General features: G+C 45.2%; 1 protein-coding gene across 1 annotated transcript in view; it reads right to left on the bottom strand.

Moving 5' to 3' along the window:
• Positions 1-660: 660 nt before the first annotated feature.
• Positions 661-26968, bottom strand: part of stimate (STIM activating enhance) — a 222650-nt gene continuing 196342 nt past the window's right edge. Inside the window, exon 11 of the mRNA XM_080218591.1 lies at positions 661-1050. Coding sequence (XP_080074717.1) covers positions 941-1050 — 110 coding nt within the window. The 3' untranslated portion in view covers positions 661-940. The remainder of the gene's footprint in view (positions 1051-26968) is intronic.

Raw genomic sequence — 26968 nt, 5'->3', positions numbered from 1 at the left:
ACAGTACTGTGTGCAATTTTGGTCTTCATTTAATAAAAAGGATATAGAGGCACTGAGAGGATGCAGAGAAGGTGCACGGGAGCACAGCCATTAGCACTGCTGCCTCACAACGCCAGAGACCTGGGTTCGATTCCAGCTTAGGGTGACTTAAGGACTGGACACATACTGTTGTAGAAAACTTTCCTGAACACACACTAAGTCTTATCCCTCTCTGCCTTTAATTATGTAAATATAGACTGGGATAGTATCGGTGTGAAGGCCCTCATTATAACAGTTCTATAATTCTTGCACATTTCTATAATTTCATTGCAAACTTGTTCCTCTACTTCTTCCTGTCTAGTTGGTGGCCCATAACTTACACTGAGCAATAGAAGTGCATCTTTTCTGTTCCTTGGCTCTAGCCAAATATTTAATGTTATCCTTGACTCCTCTGGACAAACTCTCTCCCCAGCACTGCAATGTCCTCCTTAATACCACTTCTCTTTTTCTCAGTTTCATATTTTTCCTGAGCACCTTGTTTTTAGAAATACTTAATGTGTAGGCCATGCATTGTACCAGCTCTCGGTTTGCAGATTGGATTTGTGCTGTCCAACTGATCTGATTGAAGATCAAGAGTAGCTTAAAACAGAGGGTGACTGAAGAACAAACGAGCAGCATTGATTGGAGTCACAAACCTCAAATTGTTTGTTCATTTGAAGAATTTTGACAATGTAATCTTGTTTTCTAATCTGGTGCTTTTTTCTCATCCAGACACTTTATACCTTCAGAATTTAAGTCCACCTGTTCAGTGGGATTTTGAATCAGGAAGTGACTTTATTTTTTTATTTTATATAAAAATAAACAGGATTTCTTCACGTCAGGAAGAACATTGAGGTTTCATAAAATTAGCTTACAGCTGTTTTTACTTTAAGATCAAATGTTGTTGGATGCTGAACTTTTCTCATTTACTGAAGACACTCTTTGGCGAATCGTCGGCTCCCTTTGTAAACACTGTCTCTTGTCCCGTTCTCATGCTGCTGAAGACAGAAGGAGCAACTGCACCTTCCTGCTCTGTTAGTACAAAAAACATAGTCACAAAACTGTCCCACTGATCCCAACAACCAAACATTGGACTGTAGCAAAAAATGGGCAAGCCCAGAACATACCAGTCCACAACAACAGTGATGTAAGAGCACACAAAATAGGAACAGAGCTAGACCATCCGGTTCATACAGATTGCTCCATCATTTAATATGGTCATGGTGATCTTGGCCTTCACCTTTACTTTTCTACCTGCTCTCCATATCTCTTAATCTCCTGAGTTACCAAAGATTTGTCTATTTCGGCTTTAAGTATAGTCAACTATATGACTCTAAATATTTGCAACCCTTTGTCTGAAGTTATTTCTCCTCATCTCAGTTCTAAATAATTGGCCCCTTATCTTGAGAGTGTGCCGTGGTGTTTTAGCCTCCCCAACCAGCAGAAATTATCTCTCTGTCCACCTTGTCAAACCCCAGGTTTCAATGAGATTCGCCCCCCCCCATTCTGCTAAATTCCAAATAAAACAAGTCCAATTTGCTCAGCCTCTCATTGTAGTAGAATTTCCTCATTAGAACCAGGAGCAGGCAATACAGCTTTTCAAGCCTGTCCCATCATTCAATAGGGTCATGGCTTCTCAGCCTAATCTCTACTTTCCTGCTCGTCTTCCATTACGTTTCATCCTCTAGTAATTAAAAAACTATCTATCTTCTCAAATTTTTTTGGTGTTCCAGCGTCTGCTGCACACTGGGGGAAAGAATTCCAGATTGATGACTTTTTCAATGAAGTAACTCCTCCTCGTTCCTGTTTTAAACCTTAGCCAAAAAATATGGTCTCTCATTCTAGGATGTCCAACAAGAGGAAACATTCACTGTACATCTACTCTGTTGATCCACTTTAGCGTCTTATATACCTCAGTTGGATAGGGTCATAGCGTCGTACAATGCAAAAGAGGCCTTTCGGCCCATCAAGTCTACATAAGAGCATAAGACATAGGAGCAGAATTAGGCTACTTGGCCCATCGAGTCTACTCCACTATTCAATCATGGCTGATATTTTTCTCATTCCCATTCTCCTGCCTTTTCCCCATAACCCCTGATCCCCTTATCAGTCAAGAACCTATCTATCTCTGTCTTAAACTAACAATATCTACCACTAAAGGCACACTGATCCCATTTTCCTGCACTTGTCCCATATCCTTGAATGTTGTGATTTTTCAAGTGATCATCTTTTTATACTGCAGTGAAGTTACTGTGAAGATCCCCTTGTCACATTCTGGCGCCTGTTCGGATACACTGAGAGAGAATTTCACATGGCAGATGCACCTATTCAACACATCTTTCAGACTGTGGGAGGAAACCGGAGCACCCTGAGGAAAACCACGCAGACATGGGGAGAACGTGCAAACTCCTCACAGACAGTGACCCAAGCCAGGAATTACAAAGAACAAACAAAATTGACCCGGGTCCCTGGTTCTGTGAGGCAGCAGCGCTAACCAGTGTGGCATTACGCTGCCCTAAGTTAGGCTGTGACCCAACCAACACTCTGTACAAATCTAATATTATCTCCTTGATCTTTTGGGGTGGCACAGTGGTTAGCATTGCTGCTTCACAGAGCCAGGGACTCGGGTTCAATTTCAGTCTCAAATAACTGTCTGGAGTTTCCATATTCTCCCCATGTCTGTGAGGGTTTCCTCCAGATCCAGTTTCCTCCAGATGCTCCAGTTTCCTCCCGCACTCCAAAGGTGTGCAAGTTAGGTGGATTGGCCATGCTAAATTGCCCTTTAGTATCGGGGAAATTAGCAGGGCAAATACGTGGAGTTATGGGGATATGGCATGGTGGGCTTGATGCTGGAGGCTTGATTGACCGAATGACCTCCTCCTGAACTACAGGATTCTATGATTCCATGAGGATTATACTCTATACCACTGTGGCCACCATGGTGGCACAGTGGTTAGCACTGCCATCTCACAATGCCAGGGATCCAGGTTCAATTCCAGACTTGGATCTCTTGTCTGTGCAGAGTCTGTAAGTTCTCTCTGTGTCTGCGTGGGTTTCCTCCGGATGCTCAGTTTTTTCCCACAGCCTGCTAAATTCTCGCTCTGTGTACCTAAACAGGTGCTAGAGTGTGGCGACTAGGGGTTTTTCACAATAACTGCATTGCAGTGTTAATATAAGTGAACTTGTGATGATAAAGGCAAGTGTCCCATATTCCTTCTGACCCATCCTATTAATGTGTTCTGTCGCCTTCAGGGATCTGTGAATAATTATCCCAAAATCCCTCTGTTCCTCTGAGCTACCCAGTTTCCTGCCATTCATTAAATAGTGAAAGGAGATTCGTTAGGAAATCAGATGACATCAGAGCCACAGAAGTGATTCCAGGATGGTAAGTTGTCTCAAGAATTTCACAGAGCATACAAATATTTGAATTAGGAGCTGTAGGAGGCAACTCTTCCCCTTGAGCTATTTGGCCACTCAATAAGATAATGGCTGATCTGATTGTAACTTCAACCCCATATTTCTGCCGACCTCTGATAATCACATTCTCCCCATGTCTGCGTGGGTTTTTGATAAAGAATCTATCAAGCTCTGGTTTTAAAATATTCAAAGACTGCTTCCACTGCCTTTTGGGGAAGAGAGTTCCAGAGACTCACCATCCTCAGAGAAACATTTCCCTAATCTCTGTCTTAAATAAGCAACCCCTTATTTTTAAACAGTGACCCCAAGTTCTAGATTCTTTGACAAGAGAAGACATCCTCTCTACATCCACCCTGGTCCCCTCAGGATCTTAAATTTTTTGATCAAGTCACCTCTCGTTCTTCTAAACTTTAATGGATACAAATCTAACCTCTCCAATCTTTCCTCCTAAGGCAGCCCACCCATTCCTGATATTAGTCCAGTAAACCTTCTCTGAACAGCTTCTAACACATTTACATCTTTCCTTAAATAGGGAGACCAACACTCCAATAATCCAGATGTGGTCTCACCAATATCCTTTACAACCGAAACATAACCTTCCTAGTTTCGTAATCAGTACCCCTCACAATAAACATTAACATTCTATTAGCTTTCCTAATTACTGCACCTGTAGCTTTTTGTGAACATGCACTAAGACACCCAGATCCTTCTGCTTGTCAGAGCTCTGCAAAGTCTCACCATTTTGGTAATAAACATTTTCATTCTAGCTGCCAAAATGCACAATATCAACTTTGCCCACATTATAGTCCATCTCTCAGACCGAGTGCAGGGTGTCGAAATTTGCTGATGACACCAGGATTGGGGGAACGGCAAATTGTGCGGAGGGTGTGGAGAGTCTGCAGAAGGATCTAGATAGGCTGGGTGAATGGGCCAGGAAATGGCGAATGGAATTTAATGTTGGCAAGTGTGAGGTGGTCCACTTTGATAGGAATAATGGTAGGAAGGACTATTACTTACGGGGCGAAAAACTGCAGCAGGCGACGGTGCAGAGGGACCTCGGGGTCCTTGTGCCTGAGTCGCAAAAACCCAGCCTGCAGGTGCAGCAGGTGGTCAGGAAGGCGAATGGGATGCTGGCCTTCATAGCGAGGGGGATTGAATATAAAAGTAGGGAGGTCTTGCTGCAGCTGTATAGGGCATTGGTGAGGCCGCAGCTGGAGTACTGTGTGCAGTTTTTGGCGCCACACCTGCGCAAAGATATTTTGGCCTTGGAGGGAGTGCAGAGGAGGTTTACTAGGCTGATACCGGAGTTGAGGGGGTTGAGCTATGAGGAGAGGCTGAATAAACTAGGCTTGTACTCGTTGGAGTTTAGAAGAATGAGGGGAGATCTCATTGAGACGTATAAGATAATGAATGGGATGGATAGGATAGAGGTGGAGAGACTCTTCCCGCTCAAAAAAGACAGTAGGACTAAGGGGCACAGCCTCAAGATAAAGGGGGTGCGGTTTAGAACGGAGTTGAGGAGGAACTTCTTCACTCAAAGGGTGGTGAATCTCTGGAATTCTCTACCCGTTGAAGTGGTGGAGGCTGCCTCGCTAAATATTTTTAAGACGCGGGTTGATGGGTTTTTGATAAGAGAGGGGATTAAGGGTTATGGGGAGAGGGCCGGAAAGTGGAACTGAGCCACGACAGATCAGCCATGATCTTATTGAATGGCGGGGCAGGCTCGAAGGGCCAGATGGCCTACTCCTGCTCCTATTTCTTATGTTCTTATGTTTTCTCACTCACTTAACCTATGTTCCTTTGTAGCCTCTTTATATCCTCTTCACAATTTACTTTCTAATCTATCTTTGTGTTGTCAGCAAATAGAGCCATAGAGGTTTACAGCATGGAAACAGGCTCTTTGGCCCAACTTGTCCATGCTGCCCTTTTTTTTAAAACCCCTAAGCTAATCCCAATTCCCTGCATTTGGCCCATATCCCTCCATACCCATTGTACCCATGTAACTACGTAAATGCTTTTTAAAAGATAAAATTGTACCCCCTCTATTACTACCTCTGGCAGCTTGTTCCAGATACTCACCACTCTCTGTGTGAAAACATTGCCCCTCTGGACACTTTTGTATCTCCCCCCTCTCACCTTAAACCTATACCCTCTACCCTGGGGAAAAGATTTTGACTATCTACCTTGCCTATGCCCCTCATTACCTTTTAGATCTCTGTAAGGTTCCTAAGCTGCAGAGAAAAAAGTCCCAGTCTATTCAGCCTCTCCTTATAACTCAATCCATCAAGTCCCAGTAGCATCCTAGTAAATCTTCTCTGCACTCTTTCTAGTTTAATAATATCCTTTAACAAGGTGACCAGAATTGCACACAGTATTCCAAGTGTGGCCTTACCAATATCTTGTACAACTTCAATAAGACGTCCCTGTTCCTGTATTCAATGTTCTGACCGATGAAACCAGGTATGCTGAATGCCGCCTTCACCACTCTGTCCACCTGTGACTCCACTTTCAAGGAGCTATGAACATGTACCCCAAGATCGCTTTGTTCTGTAACTCTCCCCAATGCCCTACCATTAACTGTACCATTAATTATGCTGTCATTTTTCTATGTTTCTATAGCCTAATAATCTCTAAGGTGGGGACATGTTCAGCACAACTTTGTGGGCCAAAGGGCCTGTATCAGGCTGTAGTTTTTCTATGTTTTTATTGACTGAGTAAGTCCTGTCCTGGTTCAATCTGCCAAAATGCATCATGTCGCATTTGTCTAAATTAAACTCCATCTGCCATTCGTCAGCCCACTGGCCCAATTGATCAAGATCCTGTTGCAATTGGAGATAACTTTCTTCACTGTCCACTATGCCACCAATTTTGGTGTCATCTGCAAACTTACTAACCATGTACCCTATAATTCTCATCCAAATCATTAATGTGAATGACAAAGAACAGTGAACCCAGCACTGATCCCAAAGGCACACCACTGGTCACAGGCCTCCAGTTTGAAAAACAACTCTGTACAACCTCTACAACTCTCTACAAATGTAGCAATCATAACTTCAGTCCCTTCATGCAAGCCATTGATATAAATTGTAAGAAGTTGAGGCCACAGCACTGACTCCAGTGGTATACTACTCATCACATCTACCAAGATCTATTTCCTGTTAGCCAGACAAACTACAATTCATGCCAATACCTTACCCACATGTTATGATCTTTTATTTTATGCAAGTGCCTTTCATGTGGCACTTTGTCTTCTGAAAATTTAGGTACAGAACATCACCAGCTCATTTTTATCCACAGCACATGTGACTCCTTCCTCTGTGACTGGATCCTGAACTTCGTAACTCACAGACCGTAATCAGTAAGGATAGGCAACAACACCTCCTCCATGATCATCCTCAACACAGGTGTCCCACAAGACTGTGTTCTCAGCTCCCTACGATACTCCTCATACACCAAATTCCACTCCAACTCGATTTTCAGTTTGTTAATGACACCACCGCAGTGGGTCAGATTCAAACAATGATGAGATAGAGTAAGGAATGAGATAGAGAATCTGGTGAACTGGTGTGACAACAATAATCTCTCCCTCAATGTCAACAAAATGAGGGAGATTGTCATTGCCTTCAGGAAGTGTAGTGGAGAAAATGCCCCTGTCTACATTAACAAGGATGAAGTAGAAATGGTCAAGAGCTTCAGTTTTTTTAGGTGTCCAAATAACCAACAACCTGTCCTGGTTGCCCCCATGCCGACACTATAGCTAAAAAAGCCCACCAACGCCTCTACTTTCTCAGAAGGCTAAGGAAATTTGGCATGTCGACTACAATTGTCAGCAACTTTTACAGATGCACCATCGAAAGCATTCTCTCTGGTTGCATCACAGCTTGGTATGACTCCTGCTCTGCCCAAGATGCAATAAACTACAAAGGGTCATGAATGCAGCCCAATCCATCACGCAGACCAGCCTCCCGTCCATTGACTCTGTTTACTCTTCCCGCTGCCTCGGCAAAGCAGCCGGCATAATTAAGGACCCTACACACCCCGGTCTTCCACCTTCCATCAGGAAAAAGATGCAAAAGTCTGAGATCACATACCAACTGACTCAAGAACAGCTTCCCTGCTGCCATCGGACTTTTGAATGGACCTATCTTGCATTAAATTGATCTTCCTCTAAACCTAGGTATGACTAACACTACATTCTGCACTCTCTCATTTCCTTCTCTATGAATAGTATGCTCTGTAGAGCATGCAAGAAATAAGATTTTTCACTGTATGGTTATATATGTGATAACAAATCAAATAATAAATCAATTCAAAAACTTTGAATAATTTGGTTAAATATCATTTCCTTTCACAAAACCATGTTGACTCTGCCTGATTGCCTTGAATTTTTCCCAAGTGTCCGGCTATAACATCTTTAATAATGGCTTCTAACATTTTTCTGATGACATGTTAGGCTAACTGGCCTATAGATTTCTGCTTTCTGTCTCCCTTTCTGAATAAAGAAGTTACATTTGTTATTTTCCAATGTAATAAAACTTTCCCTGAATCTAGGGAATTTTGGAAAATTAAAATCAATGCATCACGTACAATAATAAATCAAATCAAATCAATTATCTCACTAATCATTTCTTCCAAGACCTTAGGGTGAATTCCTTATGGAGCCGAGGATTTGTAAGCCCAAAAGAGCTACAATTTGCTTAATATTATTTCTCTGGTGATTGTAATTATCCTGAGTCCCTCTCTTCCCTTTCCTGCTTTACTGCTATTTCTGTAATGTACTGGTGTCCTCAATAGTAAAGACAAATGTAAAATACTTGTTGAATTAATGTGTCAACAAAGAACAACACAGCACAGGAAACAGGCCCTTCGGCCCAACGAGCCCGCGCCGCCATTTTAACATTGTGAGTCCCCCCTCCACCCATGACCCTTGTCTATGCTTATGGCATTCCACATTGAGGGAAGACTAATTTCGGGACAATTTGTCATATCTTTGGGGTGTGGGAGGAAACTGGAGCACCCGGAGAAAACCCACGCAAGCACGGGGAGAATGCGCAAACTCCCGCAGACACTGGCCCAAATCCATGTGTCTGCACAGCAAACAGTGATAGTCACTGAGCTGTCGTGTTGCCCAGCATCTGGTCCAGTTTAAGCGTACACTAACGACGTGAAGTACTAGTCTACTCTCGAAACAACCAAGAGCAGCCCTCTTACGACCCATCACGTGTACGCCCCTTGTTGGACAACAAGGCGGACCGAAGCACCTGTGGATTAAAAGAGAAAAACATCAATATACATCCTTATACAAACATTTAAGGGAATCCCCAGAAGCTCAAAAGTAAAACAAGTGAGCCAGAAAATATGTTGGAAGGTCCATAGGAATCAATTGATTCCCAGGGACGTCCCAAGGCTCCTGAACCTTATTTAAAACAATCTCCTATATCCCTCCATCTCCATCCCGCTCATGTGCCTGTCTAAGTTACTCTTAAACAACTCCAGCGTGCCTGCCTCCACCACCTTGCTTGGCAGAGCATTCCATACCCCCGCGACCCTCTGTGTGAAAAACCTCCCTCTAACATCCGAATTATACCTCACCCCCCTCACCCTAAGCCCGTGGCCCCTCGTAATGTGCGTTTCCAATCTAGGAAAAAGCTTACCACTGTTTACTCTATCTATACCCTTCATAATCTTATATACCTCTATTAGATCTCCCCTCAGTCGCCGTCTTTCAAGGGAAAATATAAGGGCAGATATATGGCAAATGGAGTTTAATCCTGTTGGCCGGAAGAATGTAGGGGTGAGTTATATGATAAAGGGTAAACCTATAAAGAGTATAGAAACATAGCGGGACCTGGGGGTGCAAGTGCACAAGTCTTTGAAGGTGGCAGTACAAGTGGAGAAGGTTGTGAAGAAAGCTTATGGTATGTTAGCCTTTATAGGAAGGGGTATAGAGTATAAGAGCTGGAGTCTAATGTTGCAGTTGTATTGAACATTGGTTAGGCTGCATTTAGAGAACTGTGTCCAGTTCTGGTCGCCTTACTACTGGAAGGACGTGGAGACTCTGGAGAGAGTGCAGAGGAGGTTTACCAGGAAGCTGCCTGGTATGGAAGGACTGGGTTATGAGGAAAGATTGAGCAGATTGGGGCTGTTTTCCCTTGAAAGACGGCAGCTGAGGGGGGATCTAATAAAGGTGTAGAAGATTATGAAGGGTATAGATAGAGTAAACAGTGGTAAGCTATTTCCTGTGTTAGAAATGCACAGTACAAGGGGCCATGGGCTTAGGGTGAGGGGGGAGAGATATAACATGGATGTTAGAGGGAGGTTTTTCACACAGAGGGTCGCGGGGGTATGGAATGCTCTGCCAAGCAAGGTGGTGGAGGCAGGCACGCTGGAGTTGTTTAAGAGCAACTTAGACAGGCACATGAGTGGGTTGGAGATGGGAGGATATAGGAGATTGTTTTAAATAAGGTTCAGGAGCCTTGGGACATCCCTGGTAATGTATAAGGATGTGGAATGATACTAATGTTTTTCTCTTTTAATTCACAGGTTATAAGTCGGTCCACCTTGTGTCCAACAAGGGGCGTACACACGATGGGTCGTACTTGGGCTGCTCTTGGTTGTTCGAGAATAGCCTAGTGCTTCATGTCGTTAGTGTGTGCTTAAACTGGACCAGATGCTGGGCAACATGACAGCTCAGTGACTATCGCTGATTGCTGTGCAGACACATGGATTTGGGCTGGTGTCTGTGGGAGTTTGCGCATTCTCCCCGTGCTTGCGTGGGTTTTCTCCGGGTGCTCCAGTTTCCTCCCACACCCCAAAGATGTGCTGTTAGGCTGATTGGAAGTAATAAATTGTCCCTAAATTAGTTTTCCCTCAATGTGGAATGCCATAAGCATAGATAAGGGTCATGGGTGGAGGGGGGACTGGTAATGTTAAAATGGCGGAGCGGGCTCGTTGGGCTGAAGGGCCTGTTTCCCGGGCTGTTTTTGTTCTTTGCTCTTTGTAAAACAGCCCCAATTTGCCCAATCTTTCCTCATAACCCAGTCCTTCCATACCAGACAGCATCCTGGTAAACTTCCTCTGCACTCTCTCCAGGGTCTCCATGTCTTTCTGGTAGTAAGGTGACCAGAACTGGACGCAGTACTCCAAATGCGGCCTAACCAATGTTCAATACAACTGCAACATTAGACTCCAGCTCTTATACTCTATACCCCTTCCTATAAAGGCTAACATACCATAAGCTTTCTTCACAACCTTCTCCACTTGTACTGCCGCCTTCAAAGGCTTGTGCCCTTGCACCCCCAGGTCCCTCTGCATTTCTATACTCTTTATAGGTCTAGCCTTTATCATATAACTCCCCCCTGCATTATTTCTCCCAAAATGCATCACCTCACGTCTATCAGGATTAAATTCCATCTGCCATTTATCTGCCCAATATACCAGCCTATCTATATCCCGTTGTCTTGCCTGACACTGCTCCTCACTGTCCGCCAATCCTGCCATCTTAGTGTCATTTGCAAACTTGCTGATCACACCACGTACTCCCTCTTCCAAGTCATTTATATATATTACAAATAGAAGAGGTCCCAGTACTGAGCCCTGCGGCACACCACTAGTGACAGACCTCCAGCTAGAAAAGGACCCTTCCACTACTACTCTCTGTCTCCTATTACCAAGCCAGTTATCAATCCATCTAGATACCTGTCCTTGTATTCCATGAGCCTTAACCTTTTCAACCATAGTTCTACTTTCCATTACCAGTTCCCCAGCAGCACTTACTACAGAACAAATGCTCACTTGGTTTACTCTTATTTGAATATCTACAGAACCTTTTTGTTTGCAGTTCTGGTCACCACACTACTGGAAGGATGTGGAAGCTTTGGAGAGACTGCAAAGAAAGTTCACCAGGATGTTGCCTGGTCTCAAGGATGTTGACGATGAGGAGAGGTTAAATAAACTAGGACTGTTTTCACTGGAAAGACAGAGGTTGAGAGGAGACCTGATAGAGCGCTACAAAATGATGAGAGGCATAGACAGGGTGGATAGAGGTTTTTCCCCAGGGTGGAAGTGTCAATTACAAGGGGGCACAGGTTCATGGTGAGATGGGGTAAGTTTAAGGGAGATGTACAGGGGGTTGTTTTTCACGCAGAGTGGTGGATGCCGGAACACGCTGCCAGAGGAGGTGGTGGGAACAGACACTTTAGTAACATTTAAGAGGCACCTGGATGGGTACACGAATAGGAAGGGAATAGGGAGATACAGTCCAAGTCAGGACAGAAAGTTTTTTTTAGTTTAGTTAGGGCATCATAGAGCATAGAACAGTACAGTGCAGGCCCTTCGGCCCTCGATGTTGTGCCAAGCTATGTCCGAACCCAAGATCAAGCTATCCCACTCCCTATCATTCTGGTGTGCTCCATGTGCCTATCCAATAACCGCTTGAAAGTTCCTAAAGTGTCCGACTCCACTATCACAGCAGGCAGTGCATTCCACACCCCAACCACTCTCTGAGTAAAGAACCCACCTCGGACATCCCTCCTATATCTCCCACCATGAACTTTATAGTTATGCCCCCTAGTAACAGCTACATCCACCCAAGGAAATAATCTCTGAACGTCCACTCTATCTATCCCCCCCTCATCATCTTATAAACCTCTATTAAGTCGCCTCTCATCCTCCTCCGCTCTAAAGAGAAAAGTCCCAGCTCCCTCAACCTTTCCTCATAAGACCTACCCTCCAAACCAGGCAGCATCCTGGTAAATCTCCTCTGCACTCTCTCCAATGCTTCCACATCCTTCTTATAGTGAGGTGACCAGAACCGCACACAATATTCCAAATGTGGTCTCACCAACGTCCGGTATAGTTGCAGCATAACCCCACGGCTCTTAAACTCAAACCCCCTGTTAATAAACACTAACACACTATAAGCCTTCTTCATGGCTCTATCCACTTGAGTGGCAACCTTCAGAGATCTGTGGATATGAACCCCAAGATCTCTCTGTCCCTCCACATTCCTCAGAACCCTGCCGTTGACCCTGTAATCCACATTCAGATTTGTCCTAGCAAAATGAATCACCTCGCTCTTATCAGGGTTAAACTCCATCTGCCACTTTTCAGCCCAGCTCTGCATCCTATCAATGTCTCTTTGCAGCCTACAACAGCCCTCCACCTCATCCACTACTCCACCAATCTTGGTGTCATCAGCAAATTTACTGACCCACCCTTCAGCCCTTCTTCCAAGTCATTGATAAAAATCACAAATAGCAGAGGACCCAGCACTGATCCCTGTGGTACACCGCTGGTAACTGGTCTCCAGTCTGAAAATTTTCCCTCCACCACCATCCTCTGTCTTCTATGAGACAGCCAGTTACTTATCCAATCGGCCAAATGTCCCTCTATCCCACACCTCCTTACTTTCTTCATGAGTCTACCATGGGGAACCTTATCAAATGCCTTACTAAAGTCCATGTATACGACATCAATTGCTTTACTTTCTTCTACACACTTAGTTACCTCCTCAAAGAATTCAATCAAATTTGTGAGGCAAGACTTACCCCTCACAAATCTGTGCTGACTATCCTGGATTAGACTGCATCTTTCAAAATGGTTATAAATCCTATCCCTCAGGACCTTTTCTGTTAACTTACCGATCACCAAAGTAAGACTAACTGGCCTATAATTACCAGGGTCATTCCTATTTCCTTTCTTGAATAGAGGAACAACATTCACCAATCTCCAGTCCTCTGGCACTATCCCCGTGTTCAGTGAGAACCCAAAAATCAAAGCTAGAGGCTCCACAATCTCATCCCTTGCCTCCCAAAAATCCTAGGATATATCCCATCTGGCTCAGGTTTTTCAAATTTGCTAATACATCTTCCCTCAGAACATCTACCTTCTCCATCCTATCAGCCTGTATCACACTCTCCTCCTCAAAAATTTGGCCCCTTTGTGAACACTGAATAAAAATATTCATTCATCGCCTCCTATCTCTTCTGACTCCATGCACAAGTTCCCACTACTACCCTGGACTGGCCCTAACCTCACCCTGGTCATTCTTTTATTTCTCACATAAGAGTAAAAAGCCTTGGGGTTTTCCCTGATCCAACCTGCCAAGGATTTCTCATGCCCCTTTCTAGCTCTCCTGAGCCCTTTTTTAATCTCATTCCTAGCTACCTTGTAACCCTCAAGCGACCCAACTGAACCTTGTTTTCTCATCCTTACATACGCTTCCTTTTCCCTCTTGACAAGACATTCAGTCTCCCTTGTGAACCATGGTTCCCTCACTCAGCCATTTCCTCCCTGCCTGACAGGGACATACCTATCAAGGACACACAGTATTTGTTCTTTGAACAAGCTCCACTTTTCATTTGTGCCTTTCCCTGACAGTTTCTGTTCCCATCTTATGTTCCCTAATTCTTGCCTTATCGCATCATAATTACCCCGCCCCAATTATAAACCATGCCCTGCCGTGTGACCCTATCCCTCTCCATTGCAATAATGAAAGACACCGAATTGCGGTCACTATCTCCAACGTGCTCTCCCACAAACAAATCTAACACTTGGCTCGGTTCATTACCCAGTACCAAGTCCAATGTGACCCCACCTGTTGTTTGGCTTATCCACATATTGTGTCAGGAAACCCTCCTGCTGTTTGTTTGTCCATCATCATCGATGAGGACCTCGACACCATTAGTCATTTTGAGGCTGGTTGCGGTGTGTCTGAAGATAACTGATCAGGGCCAATTCGGGCACGGAATGTCCCGGCACATATTGGACAGACTTGTGTAGACATTGTAGTTGTTGCACTGGTGGCTCTGGACTTGCGCAGCTCATGCTTAAGTTGTGCGTCAGCAATACACCTTGCTTTGTAAGCTTGACAGCCTTTGTGGACTGGTGAACTGGTCCACTTCCTGTAGTTACTGCCCTTTGATTGTGATCATGGGTGCATGAGGAGCAGGCTGGTGCCTGACTTCGGTCTTATTAATGTTGATGGTGAGTCAAAGTTGTCACAAGCCGTGGAAAATTTGTCCATACTGACTTGCATCCCTGGCTCTGAGCCAGCATACAGAGCACCGTCATCGGCAAAGAGGAAATCTCTCAGAACAGTCTCCTTCACTTTGGTAATAGCTTGAAGTCTCCTCAGGTTGAAGAGTTTCCCATCCACTCTGTACTTGAGGCTGATTCCAGCAACACTGTCCTGGAAGGCATCTTTCAGCATGGCAGTAAACATCATGCTGAACAGTGTGGGTGCGAGCACACAGCCCTGTTTGATGCCATTGGTGACTGGGAATGCCTCAGAGGATTCTCCGCCATCCAGTACTCTGGCCATCATGGAACTGGCGTACCATCTGAATGAATTTGGGAGGGCAGCCAAACTTGGACATGATCCTCCACAGGCCTTGTCGGCTTACAGTATCGAAGGCCTTTGCAAGGTCGTCAAAGGTTGTGTAGAGCTCGTGATTCTGCTCCTGACACTTCTCCAGAAGTTGGCGCGCAGCAAAAATCATGTCAGTAATCCCGTGACCTTTGCAGAAGCCACACGGTGACTCTGGAAGCAGGCCCAGCTCTAGATGAGTGACCAGACGAATTAGCAGGACTCTTGTGAGGGTTTTTCCTGCGATGGAGAGCAGTGAGATTCCTCAGCGGTTGTCGCATACTTGCCGATTGCCCTTCTTCTTGTAGAGGTGAACGATGGAAGCATCTTTAAGTTCCTGAGGAATGGATCCTTGCTTCCAAAAGGACTGGAACAACTCGGTGAGCTTCTCGATAAGTGCAGGACCAGCAGCTTTATAGATCTCTGCAGGTATGGCATCTGCCCCTGGGGCTTTGCCACTGGATAGCTGGCTGACAGCTTTCGTGACTTCGGCTACTACTGATGGGTCATCCACGGTGCTGTTGATATCAACCTGGGGAATCCTGTCTATTGCCTCATCGTTAATAGATGACGGTCGGTTGAGGACGGCTTCAAAGTGTTCAGCCCATCTCTGCAGGATCTGAGCCTTCTCTGTAATGAGAGTTGTACCATCTGTACTCAGGAGGGGGGAATCTCCCGAGAAATTGAGGTCTGTAGAGAGAGAGTGTTGACGGCTTCATAGAACCGTTTCAAGTTGTTTCTGTCAGCGTATTTCATCTGCCTTGGCGCTCAGCCAGACATCCTGCATTTACGCAGTTTATTCTGGACTGTCCTGCGAGCACTGGTAAAAGCATTTTTCTTGGCAGCTGAAGATGGGTCGTTCTGACTGGCCCGATGAAGACGGTGCTTTTCAACAAGTAGAGCCTATATCTCCTCATCATCCTCATCCAAACAGTCATGCTGCTTGCAGGTAGAGGACCTGAGCATCTTCAGCGCAGATGTATGGATAGCTTCCCTGAAGTGTTCCCAGTCATCCTCAGCGCTGCCTGCAAGCTTGATTTCTAAGTCTTCAGCCAGTGCTGAAGCTATGCTGGGCTTCTTTAGCTCGGCCACATTGATTCTTTTCATAACCTTGCTTCCTTGTGGTCGCCTCTTGGGTCTGATGCGGAGCCTCATTTTGGAGACAATGAGCCTGTGATCTGTCCAGCAGTCAGCACCACACATGGCTTTGGTCACTCTGTCTTTTCTCCTGACAATGGCATAGTCGATAAGATGCCAATGCTTAGAGCGGAGGTGATTCCAGGTGGTCTTGTTACGGGTAGGCAGACAGAAGGTTGTGTTGGTGATGAGGAGGTCGTGTGCTGCACAGGTCTTCATTAAGAGTAGGCCGTTACTGTTACACTTGCCCACTCCATGCCTCCCAATGACTCCCTGCCACATTGCAGAGTCACACCCTACTCTTGCATTGAAATTGCCAAACAAGATCAGCTTGTCGGTACTGCTCACTGCTGATAGTCGGGCATCGAGTTCTTTGTAGAACTTGTCTTTCATCTCATCCGGGTTGTTCATTGTGGGGGCATAGGCGCTGATCAGGGTGGCTTGACTTCTGTTCTGTAGCGGAAGCTGTAATGTCATAAGTCGGTCGTTCACACCCTTGGGTAGACTATCAAGTTTCTGAACAAGGTGACTCCTGACGGTGAATCCAACTCCAGCATCACAACGCTCATCACTGCCGCTCCAGAAAAAAGCGTATCCACCTCCAGTTTCAGTCAACTGACCTACGTTGGCAAGACGAGTTTCACTCAGGGCTGCAATGTCAATGTTGTATCTTGCAAGCTCTCTGGCAACTAAGGTTGTTCTTCTCTCTGGTCTGTCTGCTGTAGGGTTGTCCAAAAGCGTGCATATGTTCCAAGTGCCAATGATGAGTGGTGTCACCTTGTGTTTTGTTTGTTCGGCCGCAAGATGGGATCCCCGCCAGCCGCAGTAAACTGGCCAGGGTGTAGTGAAGCAGGTAATGTTTAGGGCACGGCACCTTTTCTAGCCCCTTCCTCATTCTGCAGAGGTGAGCAATGCGGTCCTGAAGAGGACTGCTCAGTTGCCCAGGTAGACGCCGAGTTCCACGCCTGCTTCGGTCAGTGGAAAACGACCATCAGCCCCGAGCCGCCTGCGTGCAGGTCCGTGACTACAGCTCCCAGTGTATCCACACCTGCTGCTTCATCGCTCATTACCCAGTACCAAGTCCAATGTGACCCCACCTGTTGTTTGGCTTATCCACATATTGTGTCAGGAAACCCTCCTGCACACACTGTACAAAAAGTGTCCCATCCGAACTATTCGACCTATAAAGGTTCCAATCAATATTTGGAAAGTTAAAGTCACCCATGATAACTACCCTGTGACCTCCACACCTATCCATAATCTGCTTTGCCATTTCCTCCTCCATATCTCTATTGTTATTTGGGGGCCTGTAGAAAACTCCTAACAACGTGACCGATCCTTTCCTATTTCTAACTTCAGCCCATATTACCTCAGTTGGCAGATTGCCCTCGAAATGCCTTTCAGCAGCCGTTAAACTATCCTTGATTAACAATGCTACTCCTCCACCTCTTTTACCGCCTTCCCTACTCTTACTGAAACATCTATACCCTGGAACTGCCAAGAACCATTCCTGTCCCTGTTCTAACCATGTCTCCGTAATGGCCGTGATATCAGAGTCCCAAATACCAATCCACGTTCCAAGTTCATTTACCTTATTCCGGATGCTCCTTGCATTGAAGTAGATACATTTCAACCCACCTTCCTGATCATGATCCACATGAGCTTGCCAAAGAGCCTGATCCTTTGCTGTACTTTTCCTTGTTTTATTTGTAGTTATATTGCTGGCTAGCTTTCACTCGTACTCTAATTCACCACCCCCCCATCTTTTTGTTATACTTTAATTTTTTTCTCAGTCTTCTAACCTACCACTCATCTTTGTGCAAATATATTCTGTTTCTTTAAGTTTAATAGTGTTTTTAACTTTTTTTAGTTGCTCACTGATGATGGGCCCTCTCTCATTGGAATGTGTCAATTCCGTGTATTCTGGAATATGCTTTTAAATATCTGCCAATTGACTTCTGTTGATCTATTCCTTAAGCACATTAATCAGTTCATTTTAGCTTTCATGTCCTCAGAGTTGCCCTTATTTAAGTTTAAAATACTAGTTTGGTATGCACTCTTCTCCCCTTCAAGCTGAATGTCAAATGCAATCATATGATTGCCTCTACCCAGGGTGCCTTCACTGTGAAGTTATCAATTAATCCTGTCTCAATGCACAATGATGTGGGTATGCCGGCGTTAGACTGGCGTAAACACAGTAAAAAGTCTGACAACACCAGGTTTTAGTCCAACCGATTTATTTGATAATACTCACAAGCTTTCGGGGTTAGCCCCTTCATCAGGTGAATGGAGAGTTCTGGCCTCAGACAGAGCATATAAAGCACAGACAGTTTAGAGATTACTGATTAAAATGTGAATCCTTACACCTAACCTGCTGTTCAAGACCTGAAGTGGCTGACAATGTGAATGGAAGGAGCACTGATCACAGTTTAAAGAGATGTGTATTGTCTCCAGACAGTACAGTAAGTGAGGTTTTGCAAACCCAGGCAAGTCACGGGGGTTACAGATAGTGCGACATGAACCCAAGATCCCTGTTGAGACCGTCCTCATGTGTGCGGAACTTGGCTATCAGTCTCTGTTCAGCGACTCTGCGCTGTCGTGTGTCGTGAAGGCCGCCTTGGAGAATGCTTACCCGAAGGTCAGAGGCTGAATGCCCGTGACCACTGAAGTGTTCGCCAACAGGAAGGGAACAGTCTTGCCTGGTGATTGTCGAGTGATGTTCATTCATCCGTTGTTGTAGCGTCTGCATGGTCTCCCCAATGTACCATGCTTCGGGACATCCTTTCTTGCAACGTATCAGGTAGACAATGTTGGCCGAGTTGCAAGAGTATTTACCATGTACCTGGTGGATGGTATTCTCACGTGTGATGATGGTATCCATGTCGATGATCTGGCATTTCTTGCAGAGGTTGCTGTGGCAGGGTTGTGTGGTATTGTGGTCACTGTTCTCCTGAAGGCTGGGTAGTTTGCTGCGAACAATGGTCTGTTTGAGGTTGTGTGGTTGTCTGAAGGCAAGAAGTGGGGGTGTGGGGATAGCCCTGGCGAGATGTTCGTCTTCATCAATGATATGTTGAAGACTCCGGAGAAGATGTCGTAGCTTCTCCGCTCTGGGGAAGTACTGGACGACAAAGGGTTCTGTCCACTGTGTCCCGTGTTTGCCTTCTGAGGAGATCGGTGCGGTTTTTTTGCTGTGGCGCATCGGAACTGCCGATCTATGAGTCGAGCACCATATCCTGTTCTTATGAGGGCATCTTTCAGGGTCTCACAATGCTCCACTTCTCCAGCTTCCACCCTAAACATGTTAAAGAAGCCATTCCCTATGGACAAGCCCTCCGTATACACAGGATTTGCTCAGATGAGGAGGATCGTGACAGACACCTCCAGACCCTGAAAGATGCCCTCATAAGAACAGGATATGGCGCTCGACTCATAGATCGGCAGTTCCGATGCACCACAGCGAAAAACCGCACCGATCTCCTCAGAAGGCAAACACGGGACACAGTGGACAGAGTACCCTTCGTCGTCCAGTACTTCCCCGGAGCGGAGAAGCTACGACATCTTCTCCGGAGTCTTCAACATATCATTGATGAAGACAAACATCTCGCCAGGGCTGTCCCCACACCCCCACTTCTTGCTTTCAGACAACCACACAACCTCAAACAGACCATTGTTTGCAGCAAACTACCCAGTCTTCAGGAGAACAGTGACCACAATTCCACACAACCCTGCCACAGCAACCTCTGCAAGAAATGCCAGATCATCGACATGGATACCATCATCACACGTGAGAATACCATCCACCAGGTACATGGTAAATACTCTTGCAACTCGGCCAACATTGTCTACCTGATACGTTGCAAGAAAGGATGTCCCGAAGCATGGTACATTGGGGAGACCATGCAGACGCTACGACAACGGATGAATGAACATCGCTTGACAATCACCAGGCAAGACTGTTCCCTTCCTGTTGGCGAACACTTCAGTGGTCACGGGCATTCAGCCTCTGACCTTCGGGTAAGCATTCTCCAAGGCGGCCTTCACGACACACGACAGCGCAGAGTCGCTGAACAGAGACTGATAGCCAAGTTCCGCACACATGAGGACGGTCTCAACAGGGATCTTGGGTTCATGTCACCTATCTGTAACCCCCGTGACTTGCCTGGGTTTGCAAAACCTCACTTACTGTACTGTCTGGAGACAATACACATCTTTGTAACCTGTGATCAGTGCTCCTTCCACTCACATTGTCGGCCACTTCAGGTCTTGAACAGTAAGTTAGGTGTAAGGATTCGCATTCTAATCAGTAATCTCTAAACTGTCTGTGCTTTATATGCTCTGTCTGAGGCCAGAACTCTCCATTCACCTGACGAAGAGGGAAACCTCGAAAGCTTGTGAGTCTATTATCAAATAAATAGGTTGGACTAAAACCTGGTGTTGTCAGACTTTTTACTGTTTTCAATGCACAATACCAGGTCTAATGTAGTGTACTTTGTGGTTGGTTTAAGAACATGTTGTTCTCAGGAACTATCCCAAAAACATTCTGTGAACTCTTCATCTACGCTACCTTTGCCCATCTAGTTTTTCCAATGCATATGTAGATTGAAGTCCCCCATGATAATTACAGTCTCTCTCTCTGACAAGCTCTCATGATCTAGTTTATACCCTGTTCTACCATGTAGTTACAACTGGTGTCCTGTATTGCACCCCCACACCACTTGCACACCCTGGTTTGCTGGATTAAGGTAAACCCTCTCTATTGTGCTAATACCATCATTCTTAACAGAACCACCCCTCCACCTTATCCTCACTTCCTGTCCTTCCTAAATGCCACACACCCATCAACATTCAGATCCCAATCTATGTCATCCTGGAACCATGTCTCTGTAACAGCGATCAGATCATACTTATTAATTTACTCTATCAATTCCTGTTTTATTTCAAATGCTACATGTATTCAAATACAGAATCTTAAGCTTTGTCAAAGAACAAAGAAAATTACAGTACAGGAACAGGCCCTTCAGCCCTCTAAGCCTGTACTGATCATGATGCCTGCCTAAACTAAAACTACGGAATCCACTATCGTACCTGCTCCCACCACCTCCCTGGACATTCCAGACATGCACCATCCTCTGTGTAAAAAACTTGCCTCATACATCTCCTCTAAACTTTTCTCCATGCACTTAAACCTATGTCTCCTAGTACTTGACTTTTCTACCCTAGGAAAGAGCATCTGACTATCCACTCTGTCCATGCCACTCGGAATCTTGTCCATGCCACTCGGAATCTATCAGGTTGCCCCTCAATCTCCATCGTTCCGGTGAGAACAAACCAAGTTTATCCAACCTCTCTTCATAACAAAAATTGTACACAATGTCCTAAATAAGGCCTAACTAAGATTCTGTACAGCTGCAACATGACCTGCGAATTTCTCTACTCAGTGCCCTGACTGATGAACGCAGACATGCTATATGCTGTCCTGACTACCTAATACACCTGCGTTGCCTCTTTCAGTGATTGGTGGACATGTATGACAAGATCTCTCTGCCTGTCAATACTCCTAAAGGTTTTACCATTTACTGTATAATTCCTACATGCATTGGACCTTCCAATTGGACCTCACACTTGTCCGGATTAAACTCCATCTGCCATTTCTCCACCTCTATGCTATCCGCAACTCTACCAATTTTTGTGTTCTCTGTGAGCTTACTAATCAGACCAGCTACATTTTCCTCCAAATCATTTATATTTACTACAAACAACAAAGGTCCCTGTGGACCTTAGTCACAGGTCTTCCATTCAGAAAAGCACCCCTCTACTGCTACTCTCTGTCTTCTATGGCCCAGCCGGTTCTGTATCCATCTTGCCAGCTCTCCTCTGATCCCGTGTGATTTCATCTTTCGTACCAGTCTACCGTGAGGTACATTGTCAAAGGTTTTACTGAAGTCCATGTAGACAACATCGACTGCCTTTCCCTCATCTATCATTGTAAGAAGTCTCACAACACCAGGTTAAAATCCAATAGGTTTATTTGGTAACATATGCTACCTGACGCTGTAAGACTACTTACTGTGCCTTCCCCAGTCCAATGCCAGCATCTCCACATGATGGCCTCATTTATCATATTTGTTACTTCCTCGAAAAACTTGGATCAAGTTAGTGAGCACAACCTCCCCTTCACAAAACATAAGAACATAAGAACATAAGAAATAGGAGCAGGAGTAGGCCATCTAGCCCTTCGAGCCTGCCCCGCCATTCAATAAGATCATGGCTGATCTGTTGTGGCTCAGTTCCACTTTCCCGCCCTCTCCCCATAACCCTTAATCCCCTCTCTTATCAAAAACCCATCAACCCGCTTCTTAAAAATATTTAGCGAGGCAGCCTCCACCACTTCAACGGGCAGAGAATTCCAGAGGTTCACCACCCTTTGAGTGAAGAAGTTCCTCCTCAACTCCGTTCTAAACCGCCCCCCTTTTATCTTGAGGCTGTGCCCCCTAGTCCTACTGTCTTTTTTGAGCGGGAAGAGTCTCTCCATCTCTATCCTATCCATCCCATTCATCATCTTATACGTCTCAATGAGATCTCCTCTCATTCTTCTAAACTCTAACGAGTACAAGTCCAGTTTATTCAGCCTCTCCCCATAGCTCAACCCCCTCAACTCCGGTATCAGCCTAGTAAACCTCCTCTGCACTCCCTCCAAGGCCAAAATATCTTTGCGCAGGTGCGGCGCCCAAAAATGCACAAAAGATGTAAGAGGCAGATTTTTTACACAGAGAGTGGTGGGTGCCTGGAACTTGTTGCCGAGGGGAGGTAGTGGAAGAGGATACGGTAGTGACTTTTAAGGGGAGTCTTGACGAGTACATGAATAGGATGGGAATAGACCAAGCTGTCTATCATTAATAAGTCCATTTGTTTCCAAATGTGAGTAAATCCTGTCTCTAAGTATCTTTTCCAATAATTTCTCTGCCACTGATGTAAAGCACCGGCCCACGATATCCTGAATTATCCTTGTAACCCTTCTTAAACAATGGAACAATAATGCCTATTCTCCAGTCCTCTGGAACTTCAATTGTAAAAATGAGGATACAAAGATTTCTCTCACGGCCCCAGCAATTTCTGCCCTTGCCTCCCTCAGTATTTCCTGAGATCCCATCAGGTCCTGGTGACTTATCTACTTTAATGTTTTTTAACATGCCCAACACCTTTTTTGATATTGACATGATCCAGAATATCTACACACCCTACCCTAGGCTTCTCATCCATCAAGTCCCTCTCTTTGGTGAATACTGAGGCAAAGTATTCATTTAGTATCTCACTCATTTCCTCTGGTTATGTGCATAGATTCCCTCCACTATCCTTGAGTGGACCAACCCTTTCTCTGGCTATCCTCTTGCTCTTTAAATATTCATAAAATGGCTTAGGATTTTCCTTAATTCTGTTAGCAAAGGACTTTCCATGACCCTTTTTAGCCCTCGTAACACCTTCCTTAAGTTCCTTGTATTATTCTCGTAGCATCGAGCCTTACTTGCTAATTTCCTCTTAGATTTGTAATCTCTGTCTCTTCCTATCATATTGTATTTATCTCATATTAGTACTTTTCTTTCTTTGATTGTCTCTACTCTTTGGTATATCACATCTTCCCAAATTTGATCCCTAACCCCCAATATTTAGTTTAAAACTCTGTCTACTTCCCTAGTTACCTGGTTCACTAGGACATCATGCCAGCACGGTTTAGGTGTAGACCATCCAGCTGTACAAAGGGGGAGGATTGTGTTAATTAACAATTATTGATGTTAATGATGAAGATTGGAAGATGAATTCCTACATCAGTGTTCTCTTGTTGCTAATTTCCCTGCTTTCAGGAACAACAACTTCTTATTGAATCTCCCTTTAGTTTTCACCACTTTATCCGGCAGCTCATTCCACACTCCCAACACTCTCTGTGTGAAGAAGCACCCCCTAATATTCCCTTTAAACTTTTCCCCTTTCACCCTTAACCCATGTCCTCTAGTTTTTTTCTCCCTTATCCTCAGTGGAAAGAGCCTGTTTGCATTCACTCTCTATATCCATCATAATTTTACACACCTCTATCAAATCTCCCCTCATTCCTCTACGCTCCAGGGAATGAAGTCCTAACCTATTCAACCTTTCTCTGTAACTTAGTTTTTCAAGTCCTGGCAACATCCTTGTAAACCTCCTCTGCACTCTTTCAACCTTATTAATATCCTTCCTGTAATTAGGTGACCAAAATTTCTAGGGACCATATCACTGTTTTTCCATCCTATTCATGTATTTGTCCAGATGCCCCTTAAAAGTCACAATCATATCCACTTCCATTACCTCCATCGGCAGTTCCAGGCACCCATGATCCTCTGTAAAACATTTGCCTCGTACAACTTTAAATCTTGTCCCTCGCACCTTAAACCTGTGCCCTTAGTAATTGACTCTTCCACCCTGGGAAAAAGCTTCTAACTATCCACTCTCTCCATGTCTCTCATAATCTTGTAGACTTCATTCCAGTGAGAACAAACCCAAGTTTTTTCCAACCTCTTCTCATAGCTAATGCTCTCCTTACCAGGCAACATCCTGGTAAATCTTTTCTGTACCCTCTCCAAAGCCTTCACATCTTTCTTTCTAGTGTGGCGAACAGAATTGAACACTATATTCCAAGTGTAGCCTAATTAAGGTTCTGTAAAGCTGCAACATGACTTTTTAAACTCAGTGCCCCTGCTGATGAAGGCAAGCATGCTGTATGTCTTCTTGACTATCTTTGTTGTAGGTAAAATGTTAGAATCCGTCATCAAGGAGGAAATAGCGAGGCATCTTGAAGGGAATTGCTTGATAGAGCAGACGCAGCACGGTTTCGTTACAGGGAAGTCGTGTCTGACAAATTTACTGGAGTTCTATGAGGTGTGTTCAGGAAGGTTTCCTGACACAGTATGTGGATAAGCCTACGAGGGGAGAGGCTGTACTTGACCTGGTACTGGCGAATGAACCAGGGCAGGTGATGGATCTCTCGGTAGAAGAGCATCTTGGGAATGGTGACCATAATTCTATCTCCTTCACAATTGCATTGGAACGAGATAGGATCAGGCAGGCTAGGAAGGTGTTTGTCTGGGGTAAGGGGAGATACGAAGACGTCAGGAAGTTACTTGGACAAATAAACTGGAAGGAGGCGTTCTTAGGGAAAAGTACCGAAGGAAGGTGGCAGATATTCAAGGAATGTGTGTCTGGAGCTCTGAATGACAACGTTCTGATGAGACAAGGGGGTTTTGGTAGGTCGCGGGAACCGTGGTGCACAAAGGATGTGTTGAACCTAGTCAGGAAGAAAAGGAAGGTGTACAAGAGGTTCAGGGAATTAGGAGAGGTTAAAGATCTTGAGGAGTATAAGGACTGTAGGAAGGAACTTAAAAGGGAAATTAGGAGAGCCAGAAGGGGTCATGAGAAGACCTTGGCGGGTAAGATTAAGGAGAATCCCAAGGTCTTCTATAAATATGTGAAAGGTAAAAGGATAAGAAGAGAAGGGATAGGACCTATAAAAGGTGAGGGGGGAAAGGTTTGTGTGGAACCAGAAGAAATGGCAGAGGTGCTTAACGAGTACTTCGCCTCAGTATTCACAGTGGAAGCTGATCTGGGAGATTTTGTTATGGATTTGCAGCAGATGGAAAGGATTGAGTACGTGAATATTAAGGAGGAGGATGTGTTGGAACTTCTGAATTCTATCAAGATAGATAAGTCGCCTGGACCAGATGGGATGTACCCCAGGATACTGTGGGAGGCGAGGGAAGAGATTGCAGAGCCCCTGGCGATGATCTTTGCGTCGTCAATGGAGACGGGAGAGGTTCCGGAGGATTGGAGGATTGCGGATGTAGTTCCTATTTTCAAGAAAGGGAACAAAGATAGCCCGGGAAATTACCGACCGGTGAGTCTGACCTCAGTGGTTGGTAAGCTGATGGAGAGGCTTCTGAGGGACAAGATTTACGACCATTTGAAGAGGTTTGATATGATCAGGAATAGTCAGCATGGATTTGTCAAGGGCAGGTCGTGCCTTACAAGCCTAGTTGAGTTCTTCGATAATGTGACTGAACACATTGACGAAGGAGGTGCCGTGGACGTGGTGTACATGGACTTCAGCAAGGCGTTTGATAAGGTCCCCCATGCAAGACTTCTTGAGAAGGTGAGAGGGCATGGGATCCAAGGGCCTTTGGCCTTGTGGATCCAGAACTGGCTTGCCTGCAGAAGGCAGAGAGTGGTTGTGGATGGGGCTTTTTCTGAATGGAGGTCAGTCACCAGTGGAGTGCCCCAGGGATCTGTTCTAGGACCCTTGCTGTTTGTCATTTTCATAAATGACCTGGATGAGGAAGTGGAGGGATGGGTAAGTAAGTTCGCTGATGACACGAAGGTCGGTGGTGTTGTGGATGGTCTGGAAGGATGTCAAAAGTTGCAGCAGGACATAAATAGGATGCAGGACTGGGCGGAGAAGTGGCAGATGGACTTCAACGCGGATAAATGTGTAGTCGTCCATTTTGGCAGAACCAACGGGATGAACGAGTACACTATCAAGGGCAGGAGTCTTAGCAGTGTTGAAGAGCAGAAGGATCTTGGGGTCCGGGTCCACAGGACTCTTAAATCGGCCTCGCAGGTGGAGGAGGTGGTCAAGAAGGCGTATGGTGTACTGGCCTTCATTAATCGAGGGATTGAGTTTAGGAGTCGGGAGGTAATGCTGCAACTTTATAAGACCCTTGTCAGGCCTCATTTGGAGTACTGTGCGCAGTTCTGGTCGCCTCACTATAGGAAAGACGTAGAAGCTATTGAAAGGGTACAGAGGAGATTTACAAGGATGTTGCCTGGACTGGGAGGCATGCCTTATGAAGTTAGGTTGAGGGAGCTGGGACTCTTCTCCCTGGAGAGACGAAGGTTGAGAGGCGACCTGATAGAAGTTTATAACATGTTGAGAGGAATAGATAGGGTGGACTCTCAGAGGCTATTTCCCTGGGTTGAAATGGTTGCTACGAGAGGACACAGATTTAA

The sequence above is a fragment of the Carcharhinus amblyrhynchos genome, chromosome 3 (genome assembly GCF_965287045.1).
Source record: "Carcharhinus amblyrhynchos chromosome 3, sCarAmb.v2.hapA, whole genome shotgun sequence".
Taxonomy (NCBI): Eukaryota; Metazoa; Chordata; class Chondrichthyes; order Carcharhiniformes; family Carcharhinidae; genus Carcharhinus; species Carcharhinus amblyrhynchos.
Note: the sequence above shows the minus strand (reverse complement) of the source record. Positions and strands in the feature narration are given on the sequence as shown.